This window comes from Acomys minous (assembly GCF_964271855.1).
Source record: "Acomys minous genome assembly, chromosome: 9".
In the NCBI taxonomy this organism is placed as follows: Eukaryota; Metazoa; Chordata; class Mammalia; order Rodentia; family Muridae; genus Acomys; species Acomys minous.
This window is the reverse complement of record NC_140490.1, coordinates 67,579,791-67,605,676: the sequence shown is the minus strand read 5'-3', so window position 1 is coordinate 67,605,676 and position 25,886 is coordinate 67,579,791. Positions and strand designations below refer to the sequence as shown.

The 25,886-nt window shown below is 46.0% G+C and overlaps 1 protein-coding gene across 1 annotated transcript; it reads right to left on the bottom strand.

Moving 5' to 3' along the window:
- Nucleotides 1-56: 56 nt before the first annotated feature.
- Nucleotides 57-23,968, bottom strand: MRS2 (magnesium transporter MRS2). The gene is made up of 11 exons (XM_084794059.1): nucleotides 23,707-23,968; nucleotides 21,470-21,543; nucleotides 17,765-17,801; nucleotides 16,210-16,322; nucleotides 13,112-13,285; nucleotides 10,469-10,599; nucleotides 7,806-7,922; nucleotides 6,031-6,183; nucleotides 5,462-5,579; nucleotides 3,402-3,515; nucleotides 57-2,913 (listed from the first exon to the last, which is right to left on the bottom strand). The coding sequence occupies exons 1-11, from the start codon at nucleotides 23,876-23,878 to the stop codon at nucleotides 2,803-2,805; spliced, it is 1,314 nt and encodes a 437-aa protein (XP_084650185.1). The 5' UTR covers nucleotides 23,879-23,968; the 3' UTR covers nucleotides 57-2,802.
- Between the last annotated feature and the right edge of the window lie 1,918 nt (nucleotides 23,969-25,886).

Genomic DNA, 25,886 nt, shown 5'->3' with positions numbered 1-25,886 from the left:
CACATAGCAGGCATCAGATAAAGAAAGCAGAAAGCTTACAGATATTCAAACACATCTTCACTTTGAAAGGATACTTAATATATTGACTCCTCTGTGAGAAAGTAAATGCTACACCCACTTTTGAAGGTCAAAAGATTATGGAAAAACCTGATATAGGAAAAAAAAAACTCAACACATGACAGTCTGAGCATTACCCTTCACAGCTGGATTAAAATCTGCCACCAAGCGCCAACAGTTCTGAGAATCAGCCCCACTTAGTAACACAGATGGAGCGAGCTGAAGCAGGCCCCTCCCCCATAGGACTGTTTAACTTGGTGATCTTGACCTCAAGACACCAACAGACATTTCCGTGTTGGCTTTCTATCTTTCTCTGTACATTTTCAAGTACAATGGGAATTGTTTTATGCCTATTCCCAGACCATGAAGTCAGGATGACAGCTTTGGAGTAGAGCTCAGGTTTCTAGACCCGACCCCTCCATCAGATCCCCTCTCTGGCATTGCTGAAATTATCACAGTGAAGTTCAAATGTAGCTTTAGTGCTGCCATTCCAAGCAACAAAGCTGAGCGCAGCTCCTGGCCCCGCCACACAGCCTGCCGGTGCGAGCTGTTCAGTGCCCACTCCACATCTCCTGTCAAGGCAACACGAGGAGGCATCATTTTATAAGATGACCTCTGTTGAGCTCTGAACACAAAGACAGACTCAAAACTATCACACATCCCTGCTCACACTCGGCGCTAGCTGTGACTGCTTGCTCATTTATAAAACTCAGTATTTGATATTTTACAACATTTCCTTTACGTAGCAGTTTCAGTTGAAAACCGTACCTGACCTAATTACCTTTAAAATTTTTACAAACTGTTTGTTTTGTCCTTTTATTTGAGAAGCAGTTACATTTTGTCCCACTGCTAGGGACAATTACTTTATTCAAGCTCATAAACTAACACTACAAGGAAAAATGAGCTTCAATCCTGTCTGACCTGGGATGAAATTGACTTTAATTCTTATATATCTCAGCTGAGCAAAATCTAAGACTTCACAGTGTAAGGCTGATGACAGCAGTGTGCTGTGAAACCCAGACATCAGCAAAGAACTCAGCTGACACAGTTTCCATAGTAACATTCCAGCATCTCACCCAGAGGAGCAAGGGGGCCACTCTCGGCTGGATACCAGGCCAGCTCAGCACCCTAGACCAGCTTCTCATAGCCCCACACAGGAGGGGGAGCTCTCTTCTAACTTGGTTTTCTACTGGAGTAATTACCCAGGAAATGGACCTGCCATCCCTGTGGGCCACTATTAGGGTATCAGGTGCCCAACATCTGGGGTGGGTGTCCTGCTTCAATATCCCTACCCTGCAGGCTGAGTTGCTCTAGCCTTCTATAATCTCACAAGTGCACCACTTTGGGAAGCACACTTTTTAATGTTCCAGCACACAGCTGTATGAAATCTTCAGGAAACATACAAAGGCGGCTGCACGGTTACTAGGATGAGAGCTCTCAGACTTATAGCCCCGTTCATGAGGCAAGCACTCTGCCAATGAGCAGCACCCCCAGCCCCATTTTATTTGGTGCTTGGAGACAGTTTTACTTTATAGGCCTGGAATTCACTCTATAACCTGCACTGGCCTAGAACTTACTCTGTAGCCCCGGCTGACTTCAAACCCTCACTCACCTTCTTGCGGCAGCCTCTCAAGGACCAAGTACTGGTGAGGGGCCAAGCAAGCCCTTCTCCGCCATATGTTCTAACCAAGAGCTTCTGACTGGGAAGGTAGCGAGCCCACCACTCTTACACCAGCTACCCTCTTGTTTGACAAGCCCATCTGCCAACGCTGGGAGGTAGGCAAGCACACTGGCTGGCTGTCTATGTTTTCTTTTAGAGGTGTGGCATGACAATCTTAAATCAGGCAATGATCAAAACAGTTACAAAACTGTAAAAGAATAAGCGCTTTCTTTCAACTTTACTTCCCAAGGTTCTATTTATATCCAAAGAAAAATAGAAAAAAATTTTATCCTTAAAATTGAAAGCGAATAAACACTTTCTTTCAACTTTACTTCTCAAGGTTCTATTTATAACCAAAGAAAGATAGAAAAAGTTTTATCCTTAAAATAGTAAGAGAATAAACACTTTCTTTCAACTTTACTTCCCAAGATTCTATTTATAACCAAAGAAAAATAGAAAAAAATTATCCTTAACATTATAAGAGAATACTTTGTTTCAACTTCACTTCCCAAGGTTCTATTTATAACCAAACAAAAATAGTAACAATCTTAATTAACTGAAATCGACATACGCTGACATTAAATCAAACTTCCTTTTTCTTTCTCTTATAAATAAAAAGAGCGCAAATACCTGGCAATAAGGCTCTGTGGAGGACTGACATTCCCAAGTTTGCTAACAGATCTGCCAGTTTTCTTTCCTGAGTCAGAAGCTCAGGACTCCCTGTGTGAGGACTGCAGCCCGTAAGCTCAGGAACTGTGGGCTCCGGGGAGTTCCCGGGCCGCGTCAGCACAGAGCTGCTCGTTTTGTGCTATGTATGACAGCACTGAATCTAGGTAAGTCTGTCTCGCAACAAATCAATCTAGCCTTTAAAAAGCCCATAAAAACAGCATTCAACGTTGGTAGGACACAAGATTTTGGCTTTCTACAAAGAAAGCACGTTGTCTCAGAACTCCGAAGACGCAATCAACTTTTAGTGCTGTGAATGCCATAGTATTTTCAGTCAGCATAATTTATATGCCAGTTGCCTTTTTTCCCTAGATAGTGGTAACAGCTTCAGAAGCGTGTGAATCTTTGCCAGGCTGCTGCTAGCGGCTTGCCAGGAGAGTCCTGCTTGCTCCAAGTCCTTCTGGCCTGAGGCTGTTTTTCACTTCCATTCTTCTATCTGCCACAGGGCTCTTTTTAGGTAAGGAGGCCATCTAAACAGAGCAGGAAACACATTTTAGTTTGTGTCTTTCTGGGGAGCCACTAACCAGATGACAAGGGAGGAGGACTGTGCAGGTTCGCGCCTGTATGCTTGCTCCAGGGTTCCTGACTCCATGTACAAGGTAAGAAGGGAGGTGCAGCTCCCACATGGTCACAGAGGTGTCAGTATGGCTACGGGAAAGCCCTGCACAGTGATGAGCATCTGACCCTGTAAGACGCTTGCCGGTGTCCTACAGAAACCAAGTCATTTCCAACTGATTTGCTGTGTCGTGGACACTGCTAAGCATCTCACCTCACTTAACTTTCCAAATCACAGGAAGCAGAGTGCTGCCTGGACCAACAGAAGGGAAAGTAAGGAGAATGTGCATAGGCTTTGTGTATAGGCTTACAAAGCCAGGGCCAACTGGAGCCCAGGCTGCCTGACGCTGGGCCCAGGACTGCAGATACCCCAGCAGTGCTGCTATGAGCCCCCAGTCCATACCATAGGGGGCAAAGGAGCTTCCAGCTGTCTTCCAAGGAACGACAGCAACCTCCTCCAGATGAGGCCACTTCCCATAAACATAATTCCTGTAACCAGCCAGAACACACGATGATCCTGAAAGAGAAAGTTTATTCTGATCATACAAGGTTAGGCTCCTCATAGACAAGCTCGTCTCCAGAGGTAAGGGGAGCCCTTCCTGTCATCACAACAGCAGCCGGGAACAAGGCCTGCAGCAAAGCCCCAAGGCCAGGGCAGGGCCATGCCTCATTCTCTTCACAGCTGGGTTCCACTGTACCAAGGACTGTGCATAACGCAACTATTGGAAAATGCTGGAAATCAAGGTTTTGCTGCCCAGGCTGATCCTACCGCCATACCCTACCCAAGGGCTGAGCCTACAGGTGTGCACCACCACATCTGGGTCAGAAAGAAATATAAACAAAATCAAAACCACTTTTCTTTTTGGAGGAAAACAAGCAAGAATATTAGAGGGAAGCATAAAACAGAGCTAGCTTATGGGTTAGTTATAGCTAGGATAACTTATTGGTTACCCCATCTCAACTCCTTGGGATGAAAACATACTTCAGTTTAAGGATTTATAATATTGAGAAAATAAGAAGAAAGCACCATTCTTACATTAATTATTCTCTTCCACAAGCTCACCTACTAACTCTTAAAAGGAAGGAATACAGATTAGCTATATATGTCTTCTCTTGGTGGGGGCGAGTAACTTAACAATGCTATTTTCTTTTGGTGTCTAAAGACAAAACATATTTCACATCATTATATATATACATTTCATTATATATCCGTATTAGTTCAAAGATACCCATATCTTGACTGACACCACAACATACCAGCTATGGAATTTTCCACTGTCAATGTAGTGATTGGTCCTCAAAACATTTACAATTATAAGAAATTTTGTATTTCCTATTTTCAGGTTTCTACCAGCATACAGACACAAGCGTGATTCTTAACAAAAGCTAAGACCTGGGAAATGAATAGGAGTGAACCAGGTGGGTTACAAGCCTGGGAGGTGAGGGGAGAGCTGTGGAGGCAGCACTTGTGAGAACTGATCAGGACACAGCTAAGGTGAAGCCAGGAGAAGTGATTAGATGTTTATAGACCTGGGGGTCTGGATTCACCCTGAGGCTGCTCAGGAGCACTGGAATACCTTTATACAGAAGGTTCAGACAATCAGTCTTTTAAAGACCACTTTTTACAAATGTGTGGTAGTCTGAGAGATGGTGTTGGTTAGATTACAGTGACAGCCATGGAAACAATAAACTACATAGGACATAGGGCCAAACATTAAAATGCCAACTGTACATTCAGTCATTGCTAGAAGACTACCCTGAAAATGCCAGGCGACCATGGTATTAGGAGCCCTGGTGTCCAGTCCTCTGTTAAGATGGAAAGTCAAGAGGGCTGAGTAGAAAGCGGTTATCTTTGGGTTGAAATCCTCTTATTTTATAGATCTACAAACTATCTATTCTGAGCCTCTATTTTCCCATTTATTTCAGAGTTGTGATGACTGCATCAAATAAGTACCTATCCCAGGTACAGGCCACACCCACTAAAAATAAAATCCTTCATTACCACTGCCTCCCAGGGCGGTGGCTGTGTCGGTCAGCTTCTCCTGTGTACTTACATGTCCTAGGCCACAAGGCACTGTAGGCTCTGGTCACAGCTGCACACAGGGGCCATTGCTAGCTGCTGGGATTCTCAGTGACTGACAGTCTACATTTAGCTCCTTATGCAAATGTGCAGACGTGATAGCTAATCGTAGGAGTCACCCAGGAGAGGGAGAATCACCTGCTTCCTGATGTGGCCCACGTGACTCTGCTGCTTTGCCTGCCCTGCTATGGTGGACTGTAATGCCTTTAAACTGTGAGCAAAGTAAACCTTTTGTTGGTATGTTGCCTTTGCCAGGTATTTCTCTCAGCAATGAGAAAGGTAACAAACAAAGCACACCATACTTCAAAAAAAAAAAAAAAATCTAATCACCTAAACACTGAAAAATACAATCCTGCAAGTCACTTAAACAATTGCATTCTCACCTCTTCAAGGGAAGATTCCAAATTCATGCCAAAAGCAACTCCCATTAGTCCAAAGAGTGAGAGAGAGAAGGTTCCCATGGTCAGCTGGAGATTCAGCCTCATCATCACATTGCGATGGCTGGAGAGAAAACCACCAATTCAGAGCAGCAAACACCCAAGTCCAGCAGACCAGTGAAGGCCCTCCTGTGATGTCTAATACTGTCCCCCACAGGGGTTGAGTCACTATAAACACAAAGACCCACCCTCATCATGGGTGGTAGCACTTCCTGGCTGGGGCCTGGGTAGGAGAAAGGAGACACAGTGAGCTGAGCACCACCGCTTACCTCACTCTGGTTCCTGAGTGGACACGTGACCGCTACTTCATGTCCCTGCCCCTCCTTGTCACAATGGACTGGACCTCAATATAACTCATGCACTCCCTTCAGCTGCTTCAGCTGGGTTAGGTAACTAATAAAGCCCAGTTACGGACAGTCACAGAGGTGATGGTGCGATGTCTTCCAAACAACATTTTGTTAAAAGGGGCTTTACTCTAACCCTGGTCCTTACCGTCTTCTGCAGGGCAGCCTCACCTGTCTAGATTGATGAAGATGATGCTCTGGGAGTCGTCAATCAGGCCCCGGAGCTCCCGAGCTTCATTGGAAAGGTCCTCAGCTAAGCGGTAGTAGTTTTCCAGCAGCAGCTCCATCTCCTCTGCATGGTCAATCCCAGTGCTGCTCTTCTCACTTCAATTCAGTTACCACAGTCACAACCTGAGAAGGTGCAACACACACTCCCCCAACTCCAGCCGCCAGTCAGGAAGCTAGCCTCGGCTCAGCAGTGACACGGCTTCCCATGTGTGAGAAGCTGTGTCATCTGATCCTAAGCATGATGCGCTCAGCCCTACACCGGTGAGTCAGCATCACTGTGCTCCACCGCCCCAATCCGAAAGACAAATGTAAGTACGGGAAAATACAAATGTGAATACTGATGAGAAAGTGCAAATCCTAGGCCACTAGGAAGAACAAGAAAATGCAGACTAAACTGAAGAGAGCATTTCCTGGGGCTGGAGAGATAGCTCAGTGGTCAAGGGTTAAGGCTCTTCCAGAGAGAGGATCTGGGTTTGATTTCTAGGACCCACTTGGTGCCTCACAAACCACCTGTATGTAACTCCACTTCTGGGAGATCTGATGCCCTTTTCTGGCCTCTGTGAGCACAAACATACAAGGGGCACACAGACATACATGCAGGCAAACACCCATAAACACTAAAAAGAGGATTTCCCTTTGAATACAGTCAAGTGCAGCAGAAGCTGGGTTCTCCCCTCCCTGATGAGCGAGTGGAGGCATGCTGATATCTGTTTCCTGAGCGCAGCCTGCGCGGAGTGTCTAGTTCTAGCCTATCTGGATGCCTCGGCTCTGGCTGGCCTGAGGCTGTGACGTACTAGAAGGCATCGCCTTTCCTGCAGGACAGATTTAGTAAATGTGAATTGCATTGAGCCCTGGTGTCTCTACTCTGGCATGTTTGTACAAATTAAATGTTGGGAAGAGAGGGTTGTGTGATTTGTCTAGGGGAAACTAAAGAAAAAAGAATTTATGTATTATTGTGCTTATGGTGAGTGTGAGTGTGCACACGTGGAGGTCAGAGGACAACTGTGCAGTTGGTACTCTCCTTCACTTTTACATGGACTCCGGGGATGGACCTCAGGTTGGCAGGCTTGCACACTCCCTCACCTGCTGAGCCCCCTCACTAGCCTCTTTCCTTGCTTCTTAATGCTTGCTAGCTGAAGATGAGCAGAGTACTTACAAGCGTGCCTCTGTCTAAGGGTGCATTTCTCTACAGGCTTTGGGCTCTCTGCTGGAGAAGACTGGTCTCCAGTGACTTAAATGCACTGTCTAGTAGTGTAGATCAGACAGTGAGTTCCATACTCTGTGGATGTTTCTTGGACCTACTTTATGACATATAGCAGTGACCATGCTCCATTAGATCTGTTCCTCAAAAGCAAATGATCTCTAGGGTTATATATCAGAAAGTTTGTAAGCTGTGTGTTTATACCAGACACGGCTTACGGAATCCAATCCATGCTGCCTGCCTGCTCCTCCTGTCCTCTACCATGCAACCACTGCCTTTTGCTCCTCGGGGAACGTATTTCACTGTGTGCATGTTGCCTAGCGAGCCATCCCGAGGGTAACCGCAGTGTTTATGTTCTCTTCAGCCCAGCAGCTGGATGCAATGTGCACTCAATGCAGCCTCACTGAGTTGGGGCACGTGCAAGCCAAGTGTCTGGAGATGAAAAAGCCCTAGTCTCTGTTTAAAAAAAAAAAGACAGGCTCACCCGAAGGAAGCGTCAACACAAGGCGATACTTACAAGACCTCTGGGTCACTCCACTTGGTGAGACAGAGCTCTTCCAGCAGCTCCTCCTCGTCCAGGAGCTCCAAAATCGACTCTTTGAAGATTTTAATGTCTGTTTCTAACTCGGAGAGACTGTAGGAAAGGTTACACAGCAGAGATCAGCAGCATAAACATGTGCCACTCACTGTAAGAACAGTGTGTAGGGCATCTGATAAGCAATTCATCTATCACTTAATGCGCACTGGTAAGAACATTTCAGTAATTACACAAAGTAACCATCCCCAAACCCAAACATATTAGTAAAGTTAGCCAGTGACACAGCTCTCTGTACAACTTTGGTGGCTGCTGAGGTTACATCAGTCTAGAGACTTAAAGGTATGGTACATACTTGGTGTTTACCCTTAGCTAAAGGCTCTGCAGTGAATTAGATCAGAAGGTGTGAAGAGGTGCACTGAGGAGGTTTTCAGGAAAGTCAAAGGAAGCCTATGAAGCATAGTCAGGAAGAGGCTACAAGGTCATAGTTTTGCTTGTGAGATACACGCGGGGAGGGGACAGACCATTCAGTTCTATGTGAGGTTCTGAAGGCTGACCCTTGTTCAGGACAGACAAGGGCGCTGTCAAATTACTTGCTCCCTTCACCTCTTTTTGAGAGAGGCATCACTCTGTAGCCTAGGCTGGCCTCCAACTTGAGGCAATCCTCCTGTCTTAGATTGCTGAGTGCTGGGATTACATGTAGGACACCATACCCAGGTCCGAGCATTCTTTTACAAAATTAGTAATTTATATTTATGTGTGTCTGTGTGTACTTATGCCACATGTGTGCATGTGCCTATGGAGGCCGGAGTGTTGGTTTCCTGGAGCTGGACTTACTACAGATGGTTGAGGGCCACCAGATACGGGTGCTGGGATGGAACTCAGGTCCTCTGAAAGAGCAATCCAGCCTGGAGCTTGGATTATTCTTAACGGATAAAAATACCCCAACAGCAGATAAACGGACACCAACAACAAACCCTTTTACAAGTGTGCCTGGGATGGAGGCCTAGGAGACAGGTGTCTACGCAGTTCTCATCTCTCGCTGCCCTTGCAGAGGACCCAAGTTTGGCTCCCACTCCGATTCTAAGGGATCCAAGGTCTTCTAACCTCCCCGGCACCAGACACACACACGGTGCTCATACATACATGCAGGCAAAACACTCATCCACATAAAATAAACATTAACTTTTGCTCTGAACTAGGGCCAGTAAGAAGGCTCAAGAAGGCCAAAATGCCTGTTGCCTGATGGCCTATGTTCAATATGTGGGACTTACGTGGTGTGAGGAGAGAACCCATACCAACAAGCTGTCCTGACTTCCACACATGGGCACACAGTCTTTCTCCACCTTCTCTCCCCTATTCACACATAAAATTTAATAAAAACTAATTTTGTTTTTCTTTTTTCTTTCTGAGCTGGTGAATGGCTCAATAGGCAAAGGTGCTTACTACCAAAGCTATCTACCTGAGTTAATTTGTGTCAGAGTTTAAGTAAATATACTCTGAGATTTGTACTCCCCAACTTTCCTTGAAAAATTAAGTTAAATGCTGTGGTTGCGGCTCAGTGGTAGAGCACTGACCTGGTGTGTATAAGGCCCTGGCTTCAGTCCTCAGCACCACAGAAAAAATATTCAAAACATTGACAGCTAATATGACACGAGGGGAGGAGTGTGATTGTTAGAGAGGTGGCTCAGTGGCTTCTGTCCTAGAGACCTAAGATTGTTCTTAGCACTCAGAAGGTGCAGGGTGTGAATGTGTGTGTGTGTGTGCGTGTGTGCGTGTGTGCGTGCGTGTGTGTGTGTGTGTGTGCACGCGCATGCAAAAAGGATAGGAGCAGGGAGAGGTGCACAGAGCCATCTCTCTAACAATCGCACTCCTGTCACATTGCATTGTCATGTGTAACCATAATGTGCTGAGACTGAACCCAGGCCTCACACACACCAGGTAAAGCCGCAGCCACAGCCCTTACCTGTTAAATTGTCAAGGAAAGCTGGGGAGTACAAATCTCAGAGTATATTTGTTCAAAGTATGACATGAATTAATTAAAGCATAACTTTTAGTCCTGGGATGAATTATGATTTTAGAAAATGAACATGGACCCTTGAGTGAGGGATAAGTGAGTTTGAATTTAGATCATGAATTTGCTATCAAAATGGAGATTGCATCAGCTACAAGGGGATGACAGATGGGCCTTGGGCAGGGCTTTGTGCAGTGTCTTTCTGATTAATATTAGACTGTGTGCTCCTTTAAGGTCAATCTTCCACCTACACCACTTAAAAAAAAATAAATAAAGGTTTTCATTATGAAAAGTTAACTCCCAGCACTGAGGGGGCTAAGGCAGGAGACTACAGCAAATCCAAGCTTCTTCACTGAGTTCAAGGTCAGATTGGGATACATAATAAAGTATGTCTCATTTTCCCTGGAATCCTGCCTTCTGCCCCCACCAAAAAAAAAAAAAAGAAAAAAAGAAAAAGAAAAAGAAAAAGAAAAAGAAAAAGAAAAGGAAAGAAAATACGGCAATGCTGACACTGTGAGTACATCGTGGAAAGCTGTTGTTAGGAAACATGATGCACACTAGCTTCACATGTGAATCTGTGTTAGCAGTTCTCTGCAGACATCAACCAGCATGACCAGCCACCCGCACTTACCTCTTGCCATTCTGCAGGAGGACATGCAGTTTGCCCCTGTCCACAGAAGAGTGCTTGGGGTCCACTAAAGCATCCAGGGTCTCCAGGATCAGCGGCTGCAGGATGCTAAGCTTCCCCTGAAGGGTGTTCATCTAGATAACAACATGGCCTTTCATAAGAATTAAAACAACCTTTTTAGAACTTAGGATCAGTGAAGCCTCTGATTAAACATAGACATTTGTATTAGCCAAAAATACTGACAGCATTTCAGAACACAGCCCCTGCCAGAACACCCACTTAGAGATGACTTAAAAGCTACACCTCCTGGGTTAGAAGAGCAACGCAATGCTGTCTCCAGGCTCAGAGTGAACTCTCCTAACAGTCTCCTCCATAGACAGCTGCTATGAAAGGACTCGGGGATGAAGTGTTACAACAAGAACCTGACATCCGGGCGCTGCAGAGAAAGCTCAGGGGTTAAGAGCACTTCCTGCTCTTCCAGGGGACCCGTGTCAGGCAGCTCACAACTGTAGCTCCTGCTCCCAGAGACCTAACACCCCCTGGCCTCTGCTGGCACCTACACACACACACATAGCCACGTAACATACACAGTAAACAAAATTAATCTTAAATTTCATGTCAAAGCACGCATTTCATATTAATATGTTTTCTGTAAACAGAACACAGTTCAAAATTGCTATGGACTATAGCCATTTAACAGGCGAAACTTGGGCTGGAGATGTAGTCCAGGAGGCAGAGAGCTTGCCAGCATGCATGAAGTCCTGGGTCTGACTCACAGCACTGAACAGACTACACATACTGTCGTACGGCTGTAATTCCAGGCCTTGGGAGGTGGAAGAAAACTGAGGCTTGACTAGGACTTTATCTATCACTGCAGAGTCCAAAGTGTGCTTTCCTTAAGCTAGCACAAGCATGGCTGGTACTCAGCAGGGACACACTGACAGTGGGCTGGCAGGTAGGACTGAGGTAGCTCCACATCACCTCGCAAAAACCACAAGACTAACAGAATAAAGCAGCAGAATTAAGACTCCATGCTGGCTTATCTCAGAGGCACGACTCCTCTTCTGACTTGGAAGTTGCAGCTACAGACTCTTATTATGTGCAGCAGAATCCACTCTGCTGGTGATGATTGGCTTGATACTGTCGTGCTCTTTTAGAAAGAAATCTTTTGGGGACCCCGTGTTACAGGTAAGATTTACTATTTTACACTAGACCGCCGAGCTCCCTCTGTTGTCCCCAATGCCGACAGCATGTGTTCCCACACTATGAATGCCTGAGCCAGGCCAGCCTGTCAAAGACCACTGCCTGCACTGTGCTGGTCTTCTATAACCCGAGTAGAGAGGGAATCATCTGTGCCCTCATTAAAGCAAAACAGCTGACAGAGAGTACTAGGTTCACCAGTCTCTTCTGACCACGTAAATGTCCCCTCCATCTCCCACTCTGGCTAATATGCTCCCAGCACTGACTCCAAATTATAGTTACCTCCTGAATAGTACATTCCAGATTAATTGGGGGAGGGATCATAAAAAAACTGAAGGGGCTAGGAAGACAGTGTCCACCTTGATTGGGCCTATTCAACTTCCAGGAATCCGGTGACTACTGATGTATGGGGTTAGGGCCATTAGAGGAGCTGTGGTTGCTCTCAGCCTAGGTCCCAAATAAGTGGCATCCTCCTGAGTTCTTCAAACAGAGGGCCATTTGCTGAATGATACTGGAAACAGAGGACCATTTAACAATGATGCATTCTTGGAAGAATGATGTGAAAGGTGCTCAGAGTTCAACGTACAGCTTAAGGTCTCTTGAATTCTCATCCCATGATGTGGTCACTGAAGTACACAGACAGGCGTGGTGGCACACAGCTGTGACCCCAGCACTAGAGGGGATGGAGTAGGTGGACCACTGTCGTTCAAGGCCAGCCTGGTGTACATACACAGGGGATCCTGATTCCACAAACAAAACCGTAAAAGGATATAAGTGTATAAAAGGGAGCCAATTTGAAATGTGCTGCCCCAGTTTCCTCTTCAGAGTCTTTAGTTCTACTTGGGTCAGTCATAACGTTGAAGAATGAAATTCTGTCTCCCTGGCGGAGCCTTACAAGGGACTCTGATGTGGCTGTGGAAAGTGGCTTTGAAACAGTCAGTGCTAACTTGCCCATGAAGGGGCTCTGGCAGGCCTTGCCCTTCGTCCCCGTTCTCTCTGCCTTGCTAAAAGCCTTTAGATGCATTTCCAGAGCTGCCACCAAGGTTTATTCCCTTATTTGGCCACTTCCTCCTCCTGAAGTTGACTACTAAAGCCCAGCTATCAAGGCCCAGCAACCAAAGCCCCCTTTGGCTGGCCTAATTAACATATCTAGTTAAAATTAAACACCTCATCCTAATACAGGGTCCTCCTTGTACCTTTAAAAGTCATCACTTTCCTATGGGCCATGTCTCCTCTCTATCCTGAGGCAGTCTTCTTCCTTCCTCTTCTCCTTTGTCCTCTACTCCTGTGTTTGTCTCTCGTTCCCTGCTCTCTGTCCCTTTAGTGCAAATGCATCTCCTTTGTGCTGAGAACATGGTCCTGGGGGTCCTGAGCCAATATCTTTACTAACATTTCCAGTCACTTGACATCAAAACAACTCCAGTCAGTCTGTCAGACCAGGCTTACCCAATACTGCAGGAGTGCTTCAATAGCTCTGAACTCAAACGGCAACGGGTACGTGACGAGCTGCCCTTCCCCAGCCAGCTGTGATGGCAGTTCCCGGAACAGCCACTGTTCCAAGTTTAAATTCCGATAGTCTAGTATCAGAAGACACTCTGGAGTTATCACAGCCTTCAAATACTGGAAAAGCAACAGAAAGAATGTATGTGTGCGCACACACATACAATCATACAAATGCAAGTTATTAAGTTGGAGGACAAAGTAAATTCATAAAACTGCTTTTGGACTAAAACTAAATCAAACCAATATTTATTTTATAAATATATTCAAATATAGGTAACCATTGATAATTCTAAGCTGCTGTCAGAAGAAGTGGAATTACACAGATTAGATATTTACTAAGACTCCAGCCTGGTGTGGCACAGATGTGTACCCACAATCCAGGACCTGCGAGGTGGAGGAGAGCAGATGTTCGCGGGCATGCTCAGCTACAGAGCAAGCTCACGGCCAGCCTGGTGTCATGAAAGCCTGTCTTAAAAAATCCAGACCCAAAGCAAGACATCTGGCTGGATGCACATGAGGAAACAGGGACTGAGTGAAAGATCGAGTTCCCTAAGTAACCATGCAGGGGCTCAGCAAAGGCCAGTGCCTGGAAGCCAGCCCTTGGGAGCTGAAGTGAAGACTGCTATCTCAAGAGAACAAAGTAAGCTTGTAGATCCCCATCACAAAGCCATGAAGAGCTCTAACTCAACAGTGTAACTTCCTTCCCGTTCTGTATTTTATGTGGACCCCAGCCCAGCCATAAGAGGCCTGCTTGCCCTTACTCTGGATAGTTTCACTCTTTCTCTGAACCCCCCTCCCTCCCCCCCCCAACCCCCCATACAGCTGCTTTGCCAGCGGATGAGCTGCTTGCTTTCCTGGGCCCCAACTCAAAAGGCAAAAGGAACTCTTTCTCTAAATTAGATTTTACTCATTTTATTTTAGGTGTGGTTTGCTTGAGTGTACATGTGTGTACCACCTGTGTGCCTGGTGACTGTGGAGGTCACTAGAAGGCATCAGATTGCCTGGAATGTGAGTTCTGGATCGCTGTTAAGCACTCTATGGGTGCTAGGACTCAAACCCAGGTCCCTGCAAGAGGAACAAGTGTTCTACCAATCGTCCATCTCTCTAGCCCGAGTATTTCTCTTCTTATCCATCCCCCTCGTTCTGATATCTGCTGTTGTTTTCTCCTCTCTTACTCCAGTAAAAATGGTCCTTGAGCTAAAAAAGGGTGTGTGTGTGTGTGTGTGTGTGTGTGTCAAGTTTTGGGAGACTTTTAGAAGTAATTTAGTTTAATCATAGTGGTGCATGCCTGTAATCCCAGCACTTGGGGAGACAAAGGCAAGTGGATCTCTGTGAGTTCGAGGCCAGCCTGGTCTACAAAATGAGTCCAGGACAGCCATGGCTACACAGAGAGACCCTGTCTCAAAAACAAACAAACAAAGATGTTTGGCTCAAAGGGAAGTGGTTCCTTTGGAAAATATTGCCAACTCACTGAATTAATTGGAAATTACAGACAAGACATAGCTTCAGTGCTTCAAACTACAACAGCATGAAATCAGAACATTTCTTACATCCGAAAGAGATATGGAAGGCTGGAGAGACGGCTCAGGGGTTACAAGAACTGGCTGCTCTTCAAGGAGACTCAGGTTCAATTCCCAGAACCCATGTGGCAGTTACCATCAGTATAACTCGAGTCCCAGGGTATCTGATGCCCTCTTCTGGCCTCCAAGAGCATTGCACACATGTGGTACACAGAAATATACACAGGGAGAACACCCTTACACATAAAACAAAATAAAAATTAAAACAAAATTTAAAAAGATGCTGGAGGGAAAAAAGATACAATAGCCCATGATTACTTTATTCATGACACAGAAATTAGGACTGATCTTTTTTCTATATGCCTTCCAACATTTAAATAAGAAAATGTTCACACGAAAAAGTTGAGAGGTGATACAGTGTCATCTGCCTGTCTGTCTAGTATATATCCATCACCTGGGTCCCACAGTCTAACCCTGTTTGACTTACTTCATCTCACACACGCTTATCTAGTCAAAGAGCTGCTGTTTAGAAGTGCTGGCTATGGTAACAAGAGTGAAGAAGATTTTCTGGGAGCAGACTGCTTCTGTTGTGATTATCTTAATTAAATCTAGATGCAAGGACAAAAATGTGATCAAAGACAAATTAAAAAAAACAAGTACACGCATACTTCAGGGCCCAGCACCACTAAACGGTCTCTTACTTATTTCAGGATCATAAACTCTCATGGGTCCAGATGACAAGGGTCCATGTGAACCCAAAGAGATCCAATACATTCAGTGTCCTCTGAGTAGGCGTGAGACACAATGACTTTTACAAAGTGTTAGACACAAATTTAAACTAAGGTCTTAAAATTTAACAGACAATCCTGGCGTACATGGAAAACCAGATGCTTCTTGGTAGCTAAGGCGATACTATAACTGCCCTCAAGAGGACGAAAATGAAAAATATCTGTTTCAGCTGGTGTGCTGGCTTGTGCCTGCAGTTCCAGCACTGGGGCGGGGGAGGCAGGAGGATCAGGTCAACCTCATCCTCAGCTACACAGTAAGTTTAAGATAGCCTTGGCCACACAAGACCGTATCTTTATAAATAAGTTAATATCAAGTTTTCTTTTGTGTAATTCCAGAAACTGCAGACTAAATTCAAAGGCCAGTGAAGACCACAGTCAGAATTCCCCACAGAAAACAGAGCAGCTTCATGCCTGGTGATCATATAACAGAATCTATGGAAAGCGAGTTCTACTCTTACAGTGTACTCAGTACAAAACCTACCTTCCTTTTTTCTTTTCCTTCCCTCCCTCCCTCCCTCTTTCTTTCTTTCTTTCTTTCACGGTTTCTTTACATAGCCTTGGCTGTTCTGGAACTTGCTATGTAGATCAGGCTGGCCTTGAACCCAGAGATGTGCCTGTCGCTGCCTCTAAGTGTGGGGATTAAACGTGTGCACCAGCTTTGTGAAGTTTCTTTTACTCTACACACTGAATGAAAGGCCAGGACTAAGTGGTGAACACGCAGCGTGGCCCTTACCTCCATCCTCATAATGATCCTGTTGTTCCTGGTGGTGATGCTCATCACGTGCTGAAACCTCAGGTCTCTGGCTTGGAGTGCTAGCTCATGGTATAACTCAGTTTTCTTCCTCTCTATAAGAGAAACAGTGGGTAAAACTAAGAACTCACGAGCACGGGCTCCTACAGTGTCCTTCCAGCCCCATCAGGGCAGTTTCTACTATTATGGTGAAGGCTTAAGTGAGGCTTCAGTGCCCATCCTAACCTTCAAAGCAAATCCATGCTAACACATTCTCCCTTCTCTTCTGTTCTGTGACACTTCACTGTGCTCAGCAGCCCACTGGGGACCAACATAAAAACCACAACCAAATACAATAACACGCACAGCAGCAGTTTCTACCTCTGGACATATTCTCCTGCTCTGACAGGACGTCATGCATCCCAGGCTGGCCTTGAACTTCTTTTACAAAGCCAAGGATGACCTCAAACTTGCGCAGTTACTGCTGGGGACTGCCATGCATCCTAGTGTCCTAGGCAAGCTCTCTACCAACTGAGCTACATCTCCAGGCCATAGTCATTTTTGAACATGAATTTTATTAACTAGTGTTTTGCCTACATATACAGATGTGTCTGACATGCCAGTGTCCATGGAGGCCAGAATGCTGCACCAGGTCCCCTGGAACCAGCTACTGATGGCTGTGACCTACTGTGTGGGTACTGAGAATTGGACCTGGGTGCTTTTCAAGAACAGCAAGTGCTCGTAATTGCGGATCCATTTCTCTAGCCCCTACATTTTCTATTTTCACCACTATAGCATCAGATTCAGTGTCTTAATCTGTGAATGGAATGAATTTGGTAATTTATTAGTGGACAACTAAAAACTAAGAAAAGTCAATATTCACAGCAGATTCTCTTACCTGAAAACTAAACTTACTAGCTAAGAATTTAGCAGATGAGAGAAACTTGTGATAGTCTGGGGACAGTAGTATCTGTACTTGTATGCTAACCCATCTCTCTCACAGGCTGTAAGCAGAAAGCTTAGGAAAGAGCCTCCCACACAAACACAAGGATATAAGCAAGGACCACAGCGCTGCAGGGTGAGGTCAAATTGGAGCCTCTGCTGCTCAGTCAAACAATACCCAGCTCCGTTGTTAGGAGTCTAGAGGCAGACTGCCACACGCCTGCCACCCAGTGCCTTACACCTCCATCTTCTCACTGCAATGGCGGGGATGGAGTGTTGGGGTGTAGAGCAGCGGGGGTGTAATTCTACCTTAACTCTGGTTTAGAATGAATAGGAATTAGAGGACTGTGTAAGGAAGATGGACAGAGGAAACACAGGAGGGAGGGGCGGCAGCTCCATGTCAGCTCTCCTCCAGACACGCTAGGTATCCTGGCCATCCAAGGGGCTCCTGCCCGAAAGAAGTAATGCAGGAGAACTGCACACAGTCTGACAGCCCCGAGGGCTGAAGCACAAACACTGAGGAAGGACCTCCTTTAGCACAGCGGCAGTCACAAAGCACAACGTATGATTCCCAATTTTTCACCAAATTCACTAGTCCACTGATCAAGATACTCACCAAAAGAGGTAACATTTCCTTCTTTGTCAAACTTTGTCTAAAGATAGATCATAAAAACAAGTATTAATCTCAATGTAGTGTATTCATGTGCTGAGAAACAGCCTTAAATATTGAAATGCAGTTATAAATCATATATGACCTTTAGTTAAATACAGTTGTAGAAGCTAGAAGCCAGACCCCATTTCTAATCAATCCCTTTGCTAATACAAACCCGATAGTGGACTGAATTGCTACTTGGCTCCTCTAGACATGCACTCATGAGAATCAGTCCTGCCTCCAGTAACCTTGCTGTGGGTAACCATGAGCTGTGAGTGGGGCACTGGCCTGGACATGCTCACTGTGGGGGCCCTGCAAGCGTGCCTCCCATGTTCCTCTGCAAATCCATCTGCACCCGAGGTATCAGTGAGCAGCAGGGAAGCCTCGGAGGGCTGCAAGGACTTTTTGGCTGGGAAAGGACGTGACAACAGTCCCTGGGGTGAAAACGTGATGAAGCCCTGCCTTGTTTCCAAGTGTGGCTGTCTCACAATCCTAAATGTCTTCTCGGAGCTAAAAAGTCTCTGGCAGGCACTGTGGAATGAACAGAAAGGCACGGAAGAGGAGCCTCAGTACTCTCAGGACACACTAGGCTACTACATTAGTTTCTGCTCAGTCACAGTTGAAGGTGTCAAAAGCGAATACATGGCTGTTCTACTTAAGAAAGTAAAGTAAACACAACTCAAGCACTGGTCTTGGTGAAACACAGACCCTGGCTTACAGTAAGAACCAAAGCAAACCCTACAGTGCACTGTAGCCTGCTTCGCATGAGAAAGGCCTGATCAACAGGAGGAAGGAAGCAGCAGGAAACCCCCAGGTCAATTCTTAATAAAAGCTTCGTATCTTTGCAATACAGACTGGCTTGCCTTAGACTTATTTATGAAACACATATACTCACTGCAGAAAATAAGAAAATTTGTAAAACTACTTAAATCACACAATTTGATAAATTTTAGAGGAAACCATGCCAATAACAATTTACGGGGTGTTTTCCAGTGTTCCTGTAAAACATACCTCTACCAAAACATATTAAGTATTTTTACATCTTGATATTTATGTATCCTTTTTCTTTAATAGGGTCCCTTTTCGGAAAGACATAATATAAAATTGACATTTAAGGTGTTACTTTGTAACCAGCGCACTCTCAACTCTTTCAATAGAATCAGTTGATTTCTCCCAAGAACAGGAACAATTTGTCTACAAAGAATTTCCTTTCACTCATCATCTGACTTTGTATCGTTTTGGGGAAGCAGGGCACTGTGTGGTCCCAGCTGGCCTGAAATGCACATCCTTTTGCCTCAGTCTCCTGACTAGCTGGGGTTATCGATGCTGGGCTTAATTCTATTGTGGACCTGATCAATTCCAGAACGCTAAGACCTGCAGAAGCTCGCATGGTGCTGCAGGGCTAGAAACCTAGCACAGTAAGGCCCTGCCTGCTGTAAAGATTTTAAAGAAGCGAATATTAATTAAACCCTGATAAAGCACCTACTGCAGGGTTATTATGTCTGAGGCACCTCTTCAGGGCTTGTGAGTTTTCATTTTTAGAAAAAAGTGGTGCTTTACCTTTTTGGTCTTTCTTTTTATAAGCATGTCTGTTTGTTTCTGTATGTACCTGCAGCACAGAAGGTGTCCGACCCTGGAGCTGTGGCTAAGGCGGTAGTGAGTCACTCAGTGAAATCAAGCCTCCTGGAGAGAAGCAGTGCTGGGCCATCTCTCCAGCCCCCAAAGCATGTCTATTTCAAGTTCGCAAATGAGCATATTACAATACAACGATGTTATCTCAGCTTGTTACTTTAATCCTCATGATCACCTAAGGCAGCCTATTCCTAGTTATGAGAAAACCAAGGCACAAGATGTCATAATAACTTGTCCAAATCTCCTACATCAAGAAAGCACACTGAGGTTTAACTTAGGAAATCGGGCTCAGGTCAAGCATTTATTCTTAAAACATTTTTAGAAACCACAAACACCTAATGAGCTACAAAAGCAATCAACTTATAATTTTACTTAGGTTACTTTTTGCCACCAAGGCCTCCTTTTTCTAAAATGCACACACAGAGACAGACAGACAGACAGACAGACAGAGGATGTATTACTAACTCACTTAATTCCCCCTGCGTCATTTCAGAGAGTTGTAGAGATCATGACAGCCCTTCAGGACACACAGCCAAATACTGCACTCAGCTGCCTTCCTAGCATCCTCCAAGCCTTTCAGTGGCTTCCAAGGGATTCTAAACAGACTCACAGAACATCTGGAATGTTCACAAAGGAAACTTTCGGGCCAGAGATGTGGCTCAGTTGGTAGAGTGCTTGCCTGGCATATAAAAAGCCCTAGGTTCAATTCCCAGGATCACATAAAGAAGGTGTGGCAGAACATTAAAACTCCTGTAATCCCAGAACTTGGGAGAGTAGAGCCAGGAGGAACAGTTCAAGATTGCTCTAGACCACAGAGCAAGTTCGAAGTCAGACGAAGGTACATGAGACCTGTCTCAAAGACAGGCAGCCTTGGCTGCTGGTGGGAGCCCTTAACATGTGCTCCATAAGCTTTTCATTTTATTGAAAAGGAGAAAACTTTTGAGCTGTCATTTGAGCAGCCTATTCTGTATAGCAAGAGCCCCAGTCAGTAGTAAAGCTCCAAGAATACCGCTAAGCAAGCTCTCAGGCACTTGTGTCACTGACCAAATACAACAAAAGACAAATACTTGTCAACTTAATAAGCATGGGAAATTTAGAGGAATTTTAACTGAGAACATGGCTGCTCCGGCAAGAGATCATATCCAAAGACCTTCTAGGTCTGTGTGATCTGGCTGGAATACAAACTCACCTTTAATCCGAGACAGAAGCAAGCAGATATGTAAGTTTAAGGCCAGCCTGGTATAGAGCAAGATTCAGGTAAATAAAAGCTTAGGCTCAGCATGGTGGTATAGGCCTTTAATCCCAAACAATGAAGGTAAAGTTTGTTTGTAAAAGGAAACACCCATATTTGAAAGTGATGTCTTTTGAGGGGCAGAAAAGGTGAAAAAAGTGAAAAATCGGAGAAAGTTTTGACAGAACAGGATATACCTAACTCTCATGAGAAGAGACAGGAAAAGGGAGCTACTTAAGGGGCAAGAGAAGGAAAGAGAGAGAGAGAGAGAGAGAGAGAGAAAGAGAGAGAGACAGAGAGAGATAGATGTGTGTGTGTGTGTGTGTGTGTGTGTGTTTGTGTGTGTGTGTAAGTGTTATTTTTACCAGGACAGTAATAGAGAGGCAGGCTGCAGAGAGAAAGAACTCAGATGAAGACCGAATGAGCCAGAGAATAAGAAAGAGCCAGAAGATCAGAGCAGATTGCTGGAGTTAGTTTGAGGCCAAGCAGAGCAATTCTGGGGCCAAAAGAGAAGCCAGATAGAATCAGTCAGCTGGGAGAGGAGTTTGAGCCAGAACAGCTGAGTTGAACCAGCCAGCTCAGAGCTCAGAAAGCACAAGAAAGGGTGAGCTTATTAAGCAGTCAGTCTCAGAGGTTGAAAACATTCTAGGCCTAGGTTAGATTTTATGGAGGCTAGAAGCTTCCATGGCTAGGCCTAGGTTAGCTGACAGAGGCAATAAGCCTCAAAGATGACAATTACTTCAGGCGAATAAAAATTCCTTTTACAGCTGGTGCCTGTTTTGAGTTCCAGGATGCTATGTACTCACCACAGCGAACACCTGGGCCACGCTGGCTAAAGTGGCTTGAGAGGCATCAGAGCTTCTAAAGCGGGTCACAGCACCTACGAAGAAAACGAGAGAATAAATGTCCTGCGATCATGGCTGGTTTTCCAGGAAGCTCAACTGCAGCTCTCACAGTACACGGAGCCTTCAGAACACCTTGTGCTTAGAAATTTTTTTCCTACTCCAAAAGAAACACGTGTTCTGTCAGGATTCTCCCCTGATCATTCCGTCTTTATTCCTTCCCACTACTTCCACGGACTGAATTCACACATTGCTAACTGAGGGGATTGGAGAGGTCACTGGCAATCAGTTCCAGGCTAAGATGCACAAGCCCCTGGGGTTTGTCCCAAGCACTGCACAGAAGTTAAACAAACAAATAAATACAACTCTTTTTTTTTCCTTTGGTTTTTTTTGAGACAGGGTTTCTCTGTGTAGCTTTGTCTGTCCTGGACTCACTTTGTAGACCAGGCTGACCTTGAACTCACAGCGATCCGCCTGCCTCTGCCTCCCAAGTACTGGGATTAAAGGCGTGCACCACCACGCCCAGCCATAACTTACATTTTTTTCCTAAGGTGCATGTGAGCACTGTGGCCGTTAGAAGTCACTTTGCAGGTGTCTGTTCTCTCCTTTCACCATGCAAGCTCTAGGGACTGAACACTTGTCAGGATTTAAGGTGTCACCTGGATTACTACTCTGGATTTCACTCTTTATCCTCAAAGTCCCTGCGCCTTGCAGACCACTTGGTTCCCAAGCATTATCCTCGTAGCTGTGCTCAGCCTGCTCTCTAATAGGGCCCAAGACTGCTTGCCCAGGCATGGCACCACCCACAACGGGCTGGGCCCTCCCACATCAGTCACTAATCACAAAAATGCCCTAAAGGTTTTCCTACAGCCACATCTTAAAGAGGCATTTCCTCAATCACTCCTCCTCTCAGAGGATTACAGCTTGTGTCAAGTTGATATAAAACTAGCCAGCACAGTCACCAAAGAAAAGGCACACCACCAGCTGCCCTTCTGATGCCACATCAAAGACCTGGGGCTAGAGATAGAATTCGGTGGTTAAGAGCACTTGCTAGTCTTGCAGAGCAGCCAGGTCTGCTTCCTAGAAGCCATGAGGGACAGCTCACAGTCATCTGTAACTCCGGTTCCAAGGCATGTGACGCTCTCGGTCTGTAAGGGCACGAGGCACGCATGTGACATACATATATACATGCAGACAAACACTCCTGCCTATAAAAATGCAAATAGATTTCTTTTTTACAGATAAACTCCATGCAGCTGGGGGATGGCTCGGTTGGAAAATTCTTCCAAATACTCACTTAACAGCCAGTGGGCACATATCTATCACTCTGGCTCTGGGAACACAGCCACAGGAGGCTCCCTGAGGCTCACTGCACACCCAGTCTAGGCAAACCAATAAGCTCCAGGTTCAATCTCAAAAACTAAGATGGAGAAGAATTGAGGAAGACGCCTGGGGTTGAGCTCTGTCTTCCACGTGTGCTCACATATAAACAGAGAGAGAACGAAAACGAATAAACAGAATTAATAACACCCTAATCTTGCTAATCATGGTGGCTCATGCCACACAGCTTCGAGTTTAGTCTGGGCTCCACAGCCAGTTAGGTCCAAGCCAGCCCGGGCTACAGCACGATCATGTCTCAAAACAAACAAATAAAAATCCCCACTTAACAAAATTCTGTGACTTGAAAGCAGAAGAGGGCATATGAAGGTAAAAAGGCCAGGAGGGGAGAGAGGTGGTGCCAAGGAAGAGTTTGTATAAAAGAACATGATTTTGGGCTAAACCGATGGGTCTGCCGGCAAAAATGCATGGTGCCAAACCTTACGACCTAAACTTGATCCAGGAGGGAACTGACTCGGGCAAGCTGTCATCTGACCACACACAGATTCAGAGAAAGTCACACTCACGCTCAGCAAATTCTTAAACGTTAAATTTAAAGCAATAACCAAACAAACCAAAGGAGTCCAGCTAAGCGGTTAACGCTTCTAACTGCTGCGTTCAGAAGGTGGAGACAGGATGAACGCTGTCAGTTTGCGGGCAACCTGGGCTACACAGAGACAGACTCTGTCTCAACAAACAGAAACCACAATCAAGGCCTCCCGGTGCTGGCTTGAGAACTGCCGCGGGGTGAGCCAGGCAGAGGACGGCGTGGCCAAGGGCAGGCGGGGCAGGCTGAGGCCGCGGGCCCCGCGGGACGCGCGTACCGGCAGCGTGGGGCGCGCTCGTAGCCTTCTGGCTCCCGGAGAGCAGCGGGATCGCGCGGCTGCAGCAGGCGGCGGGGTTCGGGCGCGCAGCCGCGGTGCACAGGGCTCGCCGGGACTGCGCGGCGCGAGGCAGCAGCCGGGGCAGGCAACGCAGACACTCCATGACGGGCATGCAACCGGGAGGCGGCAACGAGACGCCGGCCCGGCATGCCGGAACCCGTGTAGGTAAACGCACCTCGACAACCGCACAGCGCGCCTGCGCGAGCCGTCCCGCGCCTGCGCGCTGCTGTCCACGCATGCTCAGGCGTGGACCGCCTGTGCGTTCGCTTCCTGTATCCCGTGACTGATGGTGGAGTCTGTGTCCTGTAACGCGGTGAGCTCCTAGAAGTGTGAAGGTAGACTGACCTGAGTAGCTGCGAAAGTGTCCATTGTTTCCAGGAGCTGAGATTGCTACTTCCTGGAAAAGTCCATATGTATGATGAAATATGTAATTTGGAGATGAGGAAGTTACCACCATCCTTACGTTTTACTTAAGCTTAATGTGTTAAAACTCACTTGGAAGTCACAGCGAGTTAAGCTTTTGAAGCAGAATAAGGAAAAAAGAAAAAAAAAAAAAGGAAAAAGAAAACCAAAGCGGAATGCTGGCTCATGCCTGTAATCCCTCAAGAATTCAAGGTCATTCTTAGCTGGAGTGTAAAAGGCCAGCCCGCACTACATAAGATCCAGTGTTGACACTCCTTCACCCCGCCCCCTAAAGGAAATAAAAATGTGTCAGTAGATTTATTGTCCACTCCACAGAACTTAAGACACACCTGAGTTTCAGAGTTCCTTTCATTAATACATGGACATAGAGACCTCAACATTAAAACCAGATGCACTGAATCTGATAGAAGGGAAAGTGGGGGAATAAATATGGGAAAGGGAGAAGGGTGTGAGAGAGTAGGACCACCCATCGTCAAAACGCAAGTTAACAGTAGCAAAAAATACCCTACCAATGACAAGAGTAATAGAGACGCCCTGAAACCAGGAAAACCCATCCGTGCCGTGACCCCCACCCCCCCACCCCACCCCCCTCCTCCCCGCTGTCGATCCTGAGCAGGTTCATGAAGCTTAGTGAGACCCAGAGCTGGAAAAACTTCTAAACCCGTGTGACAATCAACATGACCGTCCCCACTCCACCAACATGCTCAAAAGCACTTCGAGACTACAGTGGTTTATTTGGAGTTAGCCTAGTGACTGTCAACCTGTGGGTGTCAATTGACCCTTTCACGGGGGTCCCTTAAAACCATCGGAAATACTAGATATTTACATCATGACTCACAACAGTAGCAAAGTTACAATTATTAAGTAGCCACAAAAATAATTGTATGGTTGGGAGGGCGGGGGCACCACAACATGAAGAGCTGTATTAAAGGGCTGCAGCATTAGGAAGGTTGAGACTACCGGGTTAGCACCTGGTGCAGTTTGGATACGATTTGCACATGTCCCCCATAGGTACCTGTGCTGGAAGCTTGGCCCAGTGTGTCAGTCAGTGCTGAGGGGGTGAAACCTTTAAGAAATGGAAGCATGGACCAGGTATGGTGGTGCACGCCTGGAATCCCAGCACTCGGGGAGGCAGAGGTAGGTGGACCTCTGTGAGTTCAAGGCTAGCCTGGCCTACCAGGACAGCCGGAGGTACACAGAGAAACCCTGTGTCAGAACAGAGGAGAGAGAGAGAGAGAGAGAGAGAGAGAGAGAGAGAGAGAGAGAGAGAGAGAGAGAGAGAGAGAGAGAAAGAAGAGAAGAGAAGAGAAGAGAAAGGGAGAAGTATGGGCTGGAGAGATGGCCCAGTGGTTAAGAACACTTGTTGCTCTTACAGAGGACCTGGATTAGCTTTCTTTTTATAAAAAATATATTTTATTAATTTATTTATATTACATATCAATTGTTATCCCATCCCTTGTATCCTCCCATTCCTCCCTCCCTCTCCCCTCCCTCCCATTTTCCCCTTACTCTCCTCCCCTATTCTATGACTGTGACTGAGGGGGACCTCCTCCCCCCTGTATATGCTCATAGGGTATCATATCTCTTCTTGGTAGCCTGCTATCCTTCCTCTGAGTGCCACTAGGCCTCCCTATCCAGGGGGTGTGGTCAAATATGGGGCACCAGAGTTCATGTGAAAGTCAGACCCCACTCTCCAC